Source organism: Ambystoma mexicanum, chromosome 5q (genome assembly GCF_040938575.1).
Source record: "Ambystoma mexicanum isolate Mex_15411 chromosome 5q, UKY_AmexF1_1, whole genome shotgun sequence".
In the NCBI taxonomy this organism is placed as follows: Eukaryota; Metazoa; Chordata; class Amphibia; order Caudata; family Ambystomatidae; genus Ambystoma; species Ambystoma mexicanum.
The window spans coordinates 977,507,335-977,522,548 of record NC_090933.1 but is presented as its reverse complement, the minus strand read 5'-3'; the positions used below and the strand labels follow the sequence as shown (position 1 = coordinate 977,522,548).

Sequence of the window (15,214 nt, the reverse complement as noted above, 5' to 3'; positions counted from 1 at the left end):
CAAGGATCCCACAGCTTGAGAAAAATGAACAGCCGCACAGAGAGTCCTAAACACTAAGGCAAACTTTGCCCGGGTGAAAAAAATGCATAAAAAATGCATTCTTTTTTGCACTAGTGCAATTTTCCCCTGGTGCTTATATAATGCCAAACTGCACTTGTCATGGTGCTATGGTTTTATAATATGGCCCAGTGCTTTCAGAAATAGGGCAAACTTTGCCCTAATGCTAATCCCGTGCAGTGTTGTACTTGCACCGGTGCAAAGTGTCTGTAATCTGGCCCCTGGTGTAGGAAGTCAGGCTTTTTACCAAGTGCTGCAAAAAAAATCAGCTTTTTTTCAATTTTGGAAAGAGTGTCTATGTTGAGGGCAAAACAGAAGCATGTCAAATTAATGTAGAACGAATGCCCATATATCGAATGTTTCATCTTGAAAACTTTTATAGTGAATTCATTTCTTTGTGGTGGTACACCCCGAAAACTCCATTTCCCACCCCTAAAAACCCATCCCAACCGTTTCCCAAATATATTTAACCCTTTGCCTGATCCTGAATACATTCACTATAAAGGATTTCAATATAATATATATAGGCATTCAATATAAAGGATTCAATGTAAATACTACAGATTGAAGTTTATTGTTGCAAAGACACGTACGTTTGACCAACTGCCCTGGGATTTGTACAGCAGACCACATATTCTCCCTTGTCGAGGGTGGAAATCAAGGTGCTATTGAAATCTTATACATGTAAAAAACAATTATCCAGGTTTGCTGGATCGGGTCCATTGCTGACCATCCGAAGTGATGAAGAGTGAGCAGGAGCTCATGTTTCGTGTTAGTGCCAGTATTATAGTCACAACCCACAAGACTCTACAAGTAACTTGAGCGTGGACTCTTGGGAGCAAAAATGGCGAGACAGCAGACATTGACAGACTGCTGAACAGGGGGATCTCTGTGTGACATCATAAAAGGCATCCACTAAATGCAGTATCTACATATTTACTTACTCATTGCTCCAATCCCCTAAATACTATCTTTAATGCAACTTGTGCAGTATGTAGCAGCATTCATAACACGTTAGATAATTGAAATTGATAAGGTTGTTTGTGAAATTGAGGACAGTGACTCAGAATACACATGGCACTCTTTCACAATGCACTATGAATCCACACTCTGAGTAAAGCACGCCATTCTATATACATACTCCCATATTAAGTCACTCAATTTAATGTGTTGTGAATCCACATTATCACTGTGCAAAGGATAGAATACCCAAATGTACCAGTTGCATTGGAGACCATCTGGCACTCGTCAGCATTATGTTCTTGGGTTCTCCACTTGACCTTTTGGAGGTACCACAGATGAGATGCTTGAAACAAATGGCTGACCAACCTCAAGCAGGAATCCCTTAGCCCAGTAAACATGTCTCAATGCATGCCATGCAGCCGCAGGCAGATGATGGTCTGCTGTAACACTCTTCATGACAGCAAACAATTGGAGTAATCCATGAGGAATCACTGATATTCCCCTCTCGGGTAAAACTGTGACTTTGTGTATGTATTTTGCCATCTTGGTCTTCTATCTCTATTGTTTAAAAATAAATATGGAATTCCAAAACAAATGGTGAGTGCTCAAAGGCTATGCAGCTGGGCGGTTACAGATAGGGAAACTATAGTATCTGTGGCATGAAGAGAGTTAGTGCACTGAAGAAAAAAAGAGCCTTTCTCTGACACATGCTCCTGCAATATCAGAGGAATTGGTAGTTGGTTTAACAGTAAGTTTGGCTTCCTATCTAATTCAGATTTCTTTCAAAAGGAAAGGGGAGCCTTGCTGCACCTGGGCATTGGTAAAATGTTAGAAGTGCAACAAGTATACCACTAGCTTTCAACATAAAAACCGTGTGATTGATTAGCATTGTTATGAGACATATTCACAATGCACACCCATTATGATGATCTTCATTGATTGGACGATTAAAGCGCTAATCTATTTGTAACCATATATATGTCCATTACTTCTCTCTACAATGCCTATACCCTTCAATAGGAGTAAAGTAAAAAGGAAGCGTAGAAAATGAACCTCAGAAAAAAATATGAATTCCAGAACCCTGAGCAAACTTACAAGACTCTTGAGAGGAAACTTGGCAAGCATCTGACCAATGTAGTTTGCAGACAGGGTCCAGTTGGCAAACGTTAAAGGATATTGCTCGACGGATACTTGGGACCACATTACACTGATTATTATCACCTTTCAACCACAATGAGATGTCAATCCTGCAATTATTGCAGAATGTTGACTAGGATTCAAACCACAGTTTCTGAAGGCCTCTGTTCTTTACGGCATTCAGTAACACAATCTTCCCTAGTTCTCGCTATGCTCTGACAGTGTTACATAGACATGATGTAAATCCACATATTTATAAGTTCTACAATGCCACACTCAAAGACCGCCTGTGTGCCACCTCTGAGTCACTCGCAAATCAGGTTATTCATGGGGATGAAGCGGCTCTAGCAGGGGTGAACTCATGAGTGCTGATTCCAAAACCGGAGCCGCAGCCTCTACAGATGACCTCATCTTCCTTTATTAAAAGAAGGCTTTGATTTTATGTAGAGGCGTTGTTAGGAGGGGACTAAGAGCCCGATAGCCCCTGGTCTTTTGGTTGTAGCCGGGATAGAATCTCAAGAGCTACAACCAAAAGGCTAGCTAGATCCCAGTCCCAACAGTTCCGACATTAGCGTAGCCCCGGGTCTTTTCCAGACCTAGCAACACCCCTGATTTTATGTATGATCAGTAGCTCTGTAGAGAGAGGCCTACATTATTCTCTTGTGATCGCTATAGAATGTGTGTGCCGAGGATTATTTGCAGTATCTTTTGATGTAAATGCTTCTCTTCAAGTGTGCAGTATGCATTGGGCTCTGTCAATTGTTTAGGGGATACTCAGAATGCGTGTATGTTCGCAGGCCCATATATGTCATGCACAGCATGACACTTAACCCATTCAGGATACCCTGGCACTGTTTTGGACCAAAGGGTAGCTGCTGTGCATGTATTACCTAAAAAATAGCCATGTAACTTGCAAGATGCCAGAAACATGAATGGATATTTTAGTTTCTTAGACACTAGGTTACAGGACAGATGCTTGGTAGATAAATGATCTTCCAACAAGCTGGAAGCATTTCATATCTGGCACTACCTGAAGGCTCTGATTCGTTGAAACAATGCTTTGCAATGGGCTGTGAATGGCCAGCCTGCTTTCAGCACAGATAGGTGTATGCCAGAAATTGACTTCATGTACATGCTCAACACTGGTCTCTGAAACAAATGCATTTTACATTCGCAAAAGGCTTATCTCGGCCTATAGGAATGCAAGGTTTCATATCAACTTCATTAGATTATTGTCACTTCATCAAGTTTAACTACTCTATGTAATTAGTAAATATGTAAATAATGGGTCCAAACTCTCCATGTTAAGTCAGTATTGGTATTTCTCTCCAGTCCATGAAATATATGGCCCCACTCTTTCCTCCTTACCACCCAGAATGCGTCATTTAATCCAGCAATGCTCCTATGTAACAGCACCGTACCCCAAGGCTGTTTCCTAACTCGGTTATTGCCTACTTCCTAAGTAATTTATGTTCAAAATTAAATGAGGCCTTGTTCTTATTTAAATACAAATCAAACATGCAGAATTTCTCATAGCGGTTCTGCAATTTGTGGATTTGCATGCCCTTCTTGTTAAAAAAAACAAAAGTTTGATTTCTTCTGTGTTGTTTTATTTGTTAACAGCGGTTTTTAAAAAATAAATATTCTTCCTGGGTTTCTTTATTTGTTGGTTTTCACATGATCTTCTGAGCCATACCAAGCAAATCCTTTGAGCCCAATGACCAGCTATAAAAAGCAGTTTGAACTCAGTTGCCTTCACCCCTCATGAGTTGGTTTATTGCACCCTAACATTAAAGGGCATGATCACAGCTCAACTAAAACGTTGCATTATCTGCAAATGTTAAATCCTTTGTATTTTAGCTGTGTGAAGATGAATAAACTGCCTCACAATTAAACAAAAAAAGCTATGCATTATCTGGTGCAACATATTCCTAATATTGTTCTTGCAAATCTTACATAAAAGTGTTTTGTCACAATAAGAAGTACCACATCGTGATATTTGAATATATCTAACCAGACCTGAAAACATCATAGAAATATCCTATAAAAACGGCTAATATTGTGTTTTAGGAATTACATTCAAAAGCAAGCAAACACACAAAAAATGGCATGCTTACATTTTGAAAAATATTTTAAGACTTCAGATATTAGTAATTGTAAACATATGACTGAAAGGATACAGTGTGAGCTCCCTTTGATTTTCATCTTAATATTTACAATTGTTGGTCCGGAATGCTTGACTGACTTTTCTTCAATCATGATTAGTTACCCTCTCTGTAGATCTGCTCCTTTAATGGATTGGCAACATTGAAGCAATCCATTCATCCTCAGTTTTCAAGAACATAGACAACTCTTTGGAGATTTGGTGGTCATTTATGTTTTCAGTTTTATCAATCTCGGTGTATTTTCATTAATTTAATGATAACAAATAATCTAGTCTAAGGATGAAGGAACATGTAAGATGATGTTGAGTTGGAAGAATTGGAGAAAAAGGCTAACACACTATAGAACAGTTAAATTCAAAGGAAGGTGAAACCTTTTAGAGGGCATATACCTACTGTATGAAGATGTACAGTCATCAGCTTGACATAAGATATACAGATATACACTAATTGAAAATGGTCAAAATTTAAACATAATGTAATGGAATTATTGTATTTGTAAACCATCATTAGTTGTTATATCATTCATATTCTGTTTTATAATTGAGCATTACAAAATGTGATAATTAAAACAAATGCAGCTGCTCGCCTGAATGTGTTTCAAGTAACATACAACACCCTTTGAAAGAAGGCTGCAAAATAAAATTCAGTTTTAATCTTCGTGTGTAAGGATCTTGGTAACTAGTTGCCACTAAATCCTGTCCTTACCCTCATCCTCATACATGTGCACATAATCATGACAAAATGTAACATGATATGAATTATAATGACTTTCCTGGGGGGTACGTATTTATGCACAATCCTTTTCAGACTGGTAGTTTTTTTTAATCTATTCATTGTGCTGATTCTACAAATTGTATCTAGTTGGTAGAGATGCAGCATGTTAACCTTACGACTCGTGAATGGACATAATCATTGCACATTCCTTAATAACAGGTGTGGACTTTACCATTTATAGATATGGGATGTGAGGTCCCAACACATTTAAAAAAATGTAATTGGACATACATTTTTTATGAAAACAGAATTCAGATATCCACTGTTTTATTGTTTACAATAGTCGTACTTTATTGATGCTGATTTCGAAAAAAAGTGTTGTATTGATGTAAAACTGTATATGTTATGGCAAATAGAGGAACAAAATAGAACAATTGGTGCATTTGCATGCACTGCAGCAACTTTTCATGTGCTACTATTTTGTTGGCAATTCATTTTGCCATGTTGAAAAAGGTTCCAAATATACAGGGCCTCATTATAAGTCAGGCGGTAAGGGGTTAACGGCGCCGGTAGAGGTGCTGGCGCCGTCAACCACGTACCACCTGATTATTAGGTCCCATCGCGGGACCCGCTCTGCAGGTCTGGTTTTACCAGACGTGCAAAGCGGGTCCCGTGAGGGCAAGAGGGAGCAAACAACGGGCCGGTCGTAATTGGCCCGTCGTTCGCTCCCTCTCGCATTCCAATTCAGTCCTATGGGAGCTCAAATGGGAATGGGGAAGGTCCGGGCCCGTGTTCCTGAAGGGAACCCGGACCCAATTTTGGCGGCCAAAGTCGTAATGACGGCCACAGTGTTTTACAGTACATATGTACTGAAGTTGTTGCCTTAGCAAAACGCCTGCATACATGCTCCCGGGTGTGTTTAATTTGACAAAAGCAAAGACAGACCAACTTCTTTGGTATATACAACTCGAACCAGAGTGCTTGCTTACATATGTTTGTTATTTTCAACAGGAAAGAGGACACCCAAAATGAAGGACAAGAGAAATAAGAAGAAGAAGCGAAAGTTGCTGGAAAGAGCGCAGGAACAACACATCGTCTTCTTATCTTCAGACAGAGCGAGCCAGTAACAGGAGAGAGAACAGCACAGACAATCTGATTCCTTTTTTGCAAAGTGCACAAACGTTGCTCTATGCTCCTGCACACTGGTGCACTGCAGTTCAGCTGCTTCAACAGTATTGGTTGCAAATACCTTGTGAGAAATGGTGACAAGCCGATTTGTGTTATTTATACATTACATTTCTTTTTCAACGGAAGACTCTAAAGGCAAAAAACTCTGAGTTGAATCAGTGACGTAGTGTGGACATGCGTCTAAAACCTATGTTCCGTGCTGGCGACAGAGCGACCCATGTGGTGGCACCAAACTGATCCAGGACAGAAGTGGCAAAGACATCCGTCTGGAACGTGGACTTGGTGTGCATATTTATGTAAGAGAAGAAACATGGAGGTGGAAGCAGTGTTTTAATTATTGTATATACTTTTCATTCCGTAACCTCAATTTCATGAAACCATGTACATGGACTGTATGCTCAGTGTTAATGTACGTCCTCTGCGCCCATTTCTGGAGACAACTGTATATGGAAGTCACGTATTACTGAAATACAACAGGTGGTACTCCTCAGTGTTACGGGTAGCATAGCAGTTACATACATGTACATAGAGATGGAAGTCAACACATAATAAACATATTTACTGGGTTTTATTTAAGCTTTTTTACTTACGTGTAAAGAATTATATATGATACGCGTGATGAGTGCGTTTCCAGATACATATGTCGAATTGTTCGGAGAAATGCCTCAGAAGAAGTTGAGTAATGTGAGAAACAAGGAACAAAGTAGAGTTTTCTTGATGTATTGACTCCTTCCTAGATGGCAACTTGTGATCAAGCGCCATATTGTTATATCCACTTGTCAGCTTGCTGTTTGGCAAAGAGGTCACCCTCTCCCTCTCTCTTTGGCCAGAAAACAGAAAGAATAAAGGAAGAATTGGAGAAAGGTTTGAGGTCTAAATCACTTAGCAAAATAATGCAATGTTATTGGTAGTAACCATTTGGAAATAACGCCATCTTTGGGAAACACCAGGATTTGAATAGCAAAGTTAGAATACATGGTTTATCTATAAATATAGCCAACATTGAACAGTAGAAGCTCTACTCACATTATTGTCCTCTAACGCAGGTCAGCAGTATGTTCGTGGGTGAATCATTATTTTCTAAATTTCTTCTTTCTGTCAAACATTTTGAAGGATTGAACATGTGCTAATGTAAAAGTAGTTTCTTATTTGGATCAGAAACGTGAACCTGTTGAAATACAAAAAAGGTCACTGCTGCCCATGAAGTGATTAGTACATTTTGGAAATCATGTAATGGAGCTTTAAACATAATATGCCACAGTATCTTCAAGGGGAAATGTATTCAATGAGGATACTGATTGGAGTTCTGCTAAAAACAAAAGGAGAATGAAGAACATTAACACAAATGACCCCTTATGTTTAATTTAGACTCTTCACACAGCTTGGAATCATCGCATTGTTATAAATTCAATGTAATAAAAAACTGCGAGGAAGTAAGCACCTCTGTAGAAAGCATTCAACTTCCTGCAAATAAGAATGTTGTCCAGCTTGGCATATGTGTATCAGTCTTTTAATTGAAGGAGCTTTGTTATAGCCTTATATCAAAATGTACATATTTTAAATGGGTACTTAGCATAGGCTTTGCAACCAAATTAACTGTGAGCCTGGGTTGTTTAAAGTATCTCAGTTTGAAATATATGACATCAATAAATCCAGTCCATATCTAAGACAGGAGGAGATGTCTTTTCCAGTGCAGCATTGATCCGAAGTGAAGCGCCTTTTAATTATCATGGGATCTCATCAGCTTATTGCATTAGTGTGGACTTGTGTGATCTTTCAGTCAATGTATGAACAATGTCACTGACTGACTCCATCTGCTGAAAATTCATGGGGGGGATTGTTGAGTCTCAGAAGGAATAGAGGATGTTTACGGGAATCAAGATTTTGTGGTGGTGATATGGAAAAAAGTCAGAGCCCAAACTTTGCTTTGTGGTTATTCTTACAAGATGTATTCAACTTTTGGAACTGGATGTAATAATAATTTTAGCAATGGTTATCTGTCTATGAAATTTAGATTTGCTTCCAAAAGGTGAGGAGTTGGAAAATTGTTTGAAATAAACAGAGAAGAGAAAATATTTTCAATGAAAAGTACATGGACTGTTTTAAGATAACAATAAACTAGATACAAAAAAGTATGTCTTTTGTGTCCCAATTATACAAGCACCAGATAATTCAGTCTTAAACTTCTCCATCAAACTGGAAAGCAAGATGACATCTAAAAGATCAACATTATTCAAACTACAGAAGGTGTGGCAGCAAATTGAATCTCAATATCAGGCAGATCTGGTCATATCATCCTGATGTTACTATCCAAGCACTAGCTCTAGATTACAATTAGCCTGCCTTGAAATCACATCCAATTCGCCATGCAATGTTACCTATGATAATGTTGAGCTGCTAATTGTGGGCCTGCCCCTGCATGAAATTCAGAGTTTACTTATTTCCTAAAATGCATGTAAAACAATACAAACCACATTTTTGACTTGGTTTATATGCATCACAAACTATTTGTAAAACTCTGCTTTACATGTTACAAATGTGCAAACTATGCAGTTCTGAAATACCATTTGGCCTTCAAGTTTCAGAATTTTGTAAACATTAGGTTTGCCTGGTTTACAAAACAGAAGAACTTTGCAAACTTAAGGCACGCTCATCAACATGTTGTGTGAACACCAGCTTCACATGAAGTGTGCAAATGGTTTGAAACATGTTGCAAACTTTCCTTTTATGATTAACAAAACCATAGCAAACATTAAAACCCTTATGTTTATTATGGTTTACGAATATTCAAAACAAAATAAATTAAAGTTTGATAATGGTTTATTTCCTTGCAAGAACTTTGCAAAGTGAATGGATGCTCATCAACATGTTGTGTAAACACCAAATAAGCTTCATGGTTGCAAATGGTTTGCAATATTGCCGTAAACTATAATACATCTATGGTTTTGCAATGGTTTACACATTCTGTAAAACATGTAAACCATTCACCCACACTAGCTCAAAGTAACTTCTACGCTTAAAACTGTCTGGCGGGGGGGGGGGGCTGGTAACCTTTTTCTATGCAGAACAGCCAACTTTAAAATGGTGAAAATCACATTCTTTCATACTTTTTCAACTAGTCCTCACACACTGTAGCATCTACCATCTAATATTGTATCTGTTTTGGGCACAGTTTTGGGTTCTAACATAATCACGAAAAACATGTTAAAAAATAAATGTTTAGCTGGCGCATTGGCAGGCCATAAAGCATTCCATCTAAGAAGGTAAAAGCTGGAATGGCAATTGTATTTTTTGTACTGCTAAATAAGCTCCATGCTCCACTCTATTTCTCCATCTGCTACCACTGTTTACCTCCCACAAATGAATACTGTTAGCCCTACATTAAAGTGATTGTGGCGGGTGGACCAACGACTCGAACATGTAATGGCGTCTAGGCTGCACATCCCAGACGTCAACACATGGGCTGAACATTCCAGGCACGTTTCTTTATTTAATACAGCTACTAATCAGAGGAAAGAGATCCTCAGCCATGAATTAAACACTTACTGAAAAGAACATTGGGGAATGCAAATTCATGAACATAGGCAAACAAGAATGAAAACTGTATTGTGACCCCACAAGACTAACATACACCACCGTTAGTGGTGTGGTGATCGGGTTCAGTGGTTTTAAGTTTGGGGTTAGCACCAAAGTGTAGTCATTATATCCATAAAAGTGTTTACACAACAATCTCAGCAGAAGAGAGGATAAGTTGGTGCCCAATGTGATCATTTGCTCCATGGTAACGGTTGGGATGCGGGCTGCAGTGTCTGCATCATGTTTTGTCCAGAGGAGGAGGATGATGTGATGTCCAGCTAGAAGAGACAACGTGAAACCCCACTCTGGCATTATGTGAAGAAAAGACAGAAACAACTTGTAAGCAACTTCCCGAGAGTGCAAAAACAGGTCTAAACTGTTCCATAGTGTTAACTGATGTGCTATTAACTCGTTCACGTACTGGTGTGCTGGGGTTGTCTAGCACTGTTAAAATGTACACACCACCAGAATGTGGCAGTGCTTACCTTGGTATCAGGGTTACTCTAGGGCAGACCATTGTAGACTCTTGTAATCAATTGACGTGGACCCTCCATTCACTTTTAAATGAAAATGGCCTTAAAATATCTTTTGAGCCATTTTAAAACAATGCTGATGGCTCAGTATGTCAGGGTAGCGGAATGTCGGGCACTAATCTCAAGGATTGGGTAATTTCAGGGTCTCATTACCCCTAGAACCCAGAACATCACACACCAGAGGGCTAAGCATCCTCAAAGTCTTCTGTGGCGCTCTCCCCAAACTCCACTCATATTAATGTTATTATGTGTTTAGGTCCCTGCAGTCTACTCTCTCCCCACACACCTTTGCTGAACAGCTGAGGGATTAATGTGCTCCCTGTCCCAGACTCTCCCATGCATGCTGGCATGTGTGATCTTCCCCTGGTGCGGCTGCATCACTGTGCTAATGTTGTGCATCACCTCTGCCGAATTCACTTCTTCCAGTCCCTGCTCACGATTTTGTGGTCCGTGTTTCTCCTTTATTGCACGACTGTGGGTTCTAAACGTGTTGGAGACCCCAGCAGAAGGCAATGAGGTGCTTTGAACCCTGTATAATGACTCTTGCTTCAATGTTGATAGTTACATCAGAATTTGGGGTATCTAATGGCTGCCAATACTCTGTGGTTGGGGCTCAAACACAGTTAAGTTCCATGTATCTAACCAGGCATTCTGCCCGTAAGGATGAATCACTGTCCCAAATGGACCTGGGTTCCATGCCTACCACTTTCAGAAATGTACAAACATTCTAACAGGTAAACAGTAAAAACTGCATGGAGCAAGCTGTGCTTCTTCTGACTTTGAAGTATTCTGACGGAAACCTCTGGCCCTGAAGACCACTCACTTTCTGCACAGTGCTAAGCGTGATGGTTCACTTGTGTGCAGAGAAGGTGCCCCACCTGGCATAGTTGGCTTTTTGGGTCCGTTGGTTTGATTGCCTCTTGTGAGAAGAGGAAACACTTCTCGTGTTGGTGCCCTCCCTGGCTCTTCTCAAAGCTGTCTGTAAACTCGGCAGAACATGAAAACTGTCAAACGCCCCTTTGCCTTCGATCATCTCCTTGCAACCATAGAAAACAGTGCTTGTGGGAGCTGCATTGCAACAATTATCCTAAGAAGCACCTGAAGGAGAAACCGTATTCTATTACGCAATCAGATGGGGCCCATTTCTTCTGTAAACTTTGTTTGCCTTATGCCTGGCTATGTCAATCAGCACCACCAGGGCTCCTGTTATCCAATCAGATTCTTACACCATGATAATGGCCTGCATGTCCTCCTACCTCCAGTGTTATGCCCGAAGTGCAGCCAGGTTTTCAATAAGACATTCCAAAAGGACGGGCTTTGGTCATTGACAATGACTTGCTCCAGCGAAGGAGCACTGGATAACTCTGTAATCAGATTGTTCTCCACCTAAAACACGTGGTAAGGTGCTGAGACCTGATTAAAACACTGTGCACATTCCACTCGCTTTACAGTGTTAGATGGAATATTGCAGCCAGTCCTGTACAAGAAGGCAGCATAACAATCCTACACACATACCATTATTAAAGTAAGGTATATTTACCCCAACAAACTAGTCCCTCTATACCATGACAGTGGGTACACAAAATGCATAGTCTATTGAATTCATTCCGGATAACCTTGTGAAGCATCACATGCCATCATCTATTTTGATAGCCGAGGTCTTCCCTTTATGACCTCTTCTCATTGTGTGGCCCAAGCCTGTGATTGCATTACATCAAGCGACTAATACGTATTATCACATTAATACAGCAATAGTAATCTATAAATAAACTAAACTATGTTATAACAATTGTTAGGGCCATTTCTGAGCCAATGTCAATTGGAAGCCCATGTGGGTCCAACAACATACATTAGGGATGCGCATTAGCCAAACTAGCTCGGGACACCCAAGGTGTTATCCAGTACAAGAAGGTTTTCATTCTAGCATAAAACACAATGGTCTGGCAGCCAAATAAAAGTAGAACAGTTTGAACAGTTGGAGTGCCCTTAAGAAGTACCCATAGCTTTTTGAGGAGGTTGCAGTGAGACATTTGATGTGGGTATGCCACCACTGTAAGCGATATTCAATCAACACTACAGCTAAGTCAATGCCTAGTCTGGGATGCTGAGGAAAACCCTTATTGATGTATTTTTATATCCAGTTCAGTACTCTGGATGACAACCCTTGTATAACACCCCCCTCTTAGAATCCCCCTGACTCCACTGAGCCAAGAAGTAGGTTTGTTTTGCAAATTAAAAGGTTTATTTGAAAATTTAAACAATATATTTATATATCACACTTCTATAAATACATTGATAATGGATATTACACTTGTGAATATGAGCAGTAGTCCGCAAGAGGTAACTTATGAATAGGAACAGGAGAATAAGGTGGGAAAGAATGCTTTATATGGTTCAAGGAAACGCAAGGTGGAATAAAATGCAGTACAGAAATAACTTGTTATGATTTTAGCAAAAGGTAATATGATCACTTTTTCTTTTGACAATTCACTCCCCCCCTATGCAATACAAGAAATGGAAGGAGAGCACACAGTCTTCAAGAATCCCAACAAATCACACTTTATAATGCAATACACAGTTCCAGTTCTCCCAGCAAGCTTAGGGAAAACAGGGATGAGTTTTAAACACAGGCAAATTACTTTAATGTGGTTTGCAAGGAAGTGAAAGGTGCTAAAATTGCTTTTAATTCCCTCTAGTGGTTCAGGGTAGGTGATGGCTACTTTATATTTGTTCATGCTCACTTTAACAATACTCTATGAATGATTAGCAGAGTTCAAACGAATTTTAGCAAAGAGAAGCAAAAAGCTGCTGATTTCTACAGATGAAGAAATCGGGCCAAATCGCAAATCGCGGTAAATTTCGCGAGTGCGTGTCTCGCGATTACGGAAAAAGTATAGGAAGTAGGAAGTCGGTTCTAGGTTCGTTGGAAAGCCTAGATTCTAAGCTTTCAGATGAAAGTTCCTAGCCCAAACGGTTCCAGAGATACGGACGATTTAATAAAGGTAGATTTTCGGATTTAAAGTAAAACTCAAAATGACAGGTGACAGCTTGCAGCTGCAGAATTGACAGGTGACAGTTGTGCAGCTTTAAAAATGACAGATGACACGATTTCTAGGAGGCTGTTCTACTTAGGTTAAAATAGTTTTGATTAGATTATTTTAACTAAGAGATTGGTTCTGCACAGTTCTGCTAGGTACTCACAATATCAATTTGATATAGGCCTCGTCACGTCTGGTCAGGTTGGACGGGACTTCCGGCGGGTGGTTCTGAAGTCCCGGCTATCTGGGTCAGCTCTGCTCTCTGGGTCTGTCAAGCACCGGATCTGCTCACAAGGGTCTAGTTTGTGGTTCTCTCGGGTTCCGGATACAGCACTGCTTTCTGGATACTGCTACAGGTTCTTGCAAAAATTCTTGGCAAAATCTAATTTTGACCAGTCCGCACTATGAGTTATCTATCTGTTGAATAGTTTGGTTGGTTTTGAGGCCTGCTGAAGAGGATTCAGCTGGTGGATTCAGGCCTCTCTGCTACAAATTCTGGAGTTAATTTCTGCTACAGGTTCTGGAGATTGATGGATTTGAAGTCTGGATCTCTGGATGTGAAGTCGTCGGTCAGCATGCTCCGCAGCAAATGGAATTCAATGTCTCTACCTGTCCCAGCAGTCTCTTTTTATGTGTTTTGAAAATGGGTGTGTGCCTGGGCCTAGCTAAGCCTGCCCCTCTCTACTTGTCATTGGCCCAATTCTCCCCTCTCCCATGATTGGGGGAAGGAAATGGATTTTCATCATGATGAGGTCTGTTTATGGGTCAGAGGATCCTCCCCTGGTCAATTTGCACACAGATCTATTTCTGACCCGAATACATATTTATCTATGTACCATTTTTCTAATATTATAGGTCCAATTAACATATTTTCTGTAGCACCAAACCATCCGATCCCTGTCTTTGTACGATGTCGTGTCCACTGATGGCAGAATTCTCCCCTTTTCATCCAGATAACGACCTCTAAACCTTTCCAGATTTTACACAAATGTGCACCAGGGATATGGGTTACAGATGATAAAGTGTCAGATGTTTAACATGCAGACATTTGGAGTAACAACCTTTTTTCCGCTACTATCCCCAGGAACATACCACAGGGTCCTAACACCTCTTAAAATGTGCACTGAAAAATCACAAGAATAATGGTATTATTTATTATTATTATTATTATTTATATAATTTTGACCAGTCCGCACTATGAGTTATCTATCTTTTTAAAATTATGCCCTGGTCAAAAAGGGGTGTGGCTTCCCACATCACATGGTGGAATAACTGGTTTATCCACTTCCCCCAAGCCAGCTTGTTCACAGAGGCACAGCTGCCACCCAGTTTCTCCTAAGAGGAAGCTATTTTACGACGCCCCCAATATAACATTTGCCTGAGTCAAGGAAGTTGCATTGTTCTGTCCCTTCCAGTTCCCAGGTCCCCTCCCTTAATTCAATCAGAGAGGTGTCAACTCCTTTTGGCAAGGGGCAGCAGGATGCAGCTAGGCCTGGGAAGAGTGGCTGAGCAGGTTTCAACTCCTGTCGGGGGTAGTTGTCAGGCAGAATTCAGCTAAATGTCACTTTAGTTCCCAGTTTAAATCAAACTTACAATTTTTACCTATACATTAAGTAATTACTTCCTTCAAGTCATTTCAGAATATAGTTTTACATTGTGTCCACCTCTTAGCAAGTCTTTCCTTGGCCTGGTTTTGTTTCATTTGTTCAGTTTTACACAAAAGTCTGGTGGTTTTAAAACGCCGGCTTTCTGATAGTGGTGAGTACCGGTATTGCAACCCTTTTTGGGATTAAGAAAATGAATTCCCCACAGTTCTGAGTTGCTTTTTGGCAATCAGCATTGC

General features: G+C 40.1%; 1 protein-coding gene across 2 annotated transcripts in view; it reads left to right on the top strand.

Annotated features, from left to right (window-relative positions):
• RSPO2 (R-spondin 2) overlaps positions 1–8,348 on the top strand; it is a 425,713-nt gene extending 417,365 nt beyond the window's left edge. Inside the window, exon 6 of one of the 2 annotated variants that reach the window (XM_069621504.1) lies at positions 6,048–8,348. In XM_069621504.1, coding sequence (XP_069477605.1) covers positions 6,048–6,163 — 116 coding nt within the window. In that variant the 3' untranslated portion in view covers positions 6,164–8,348. The remainder of the gene's footprint in view (positions 1–6,047) is intronic. The other variant, XM_069621503.1, reaches the window with a different exon arrangement.
• Positions 8,349–15,214: the final 6,866 nt, after the last annotated feature.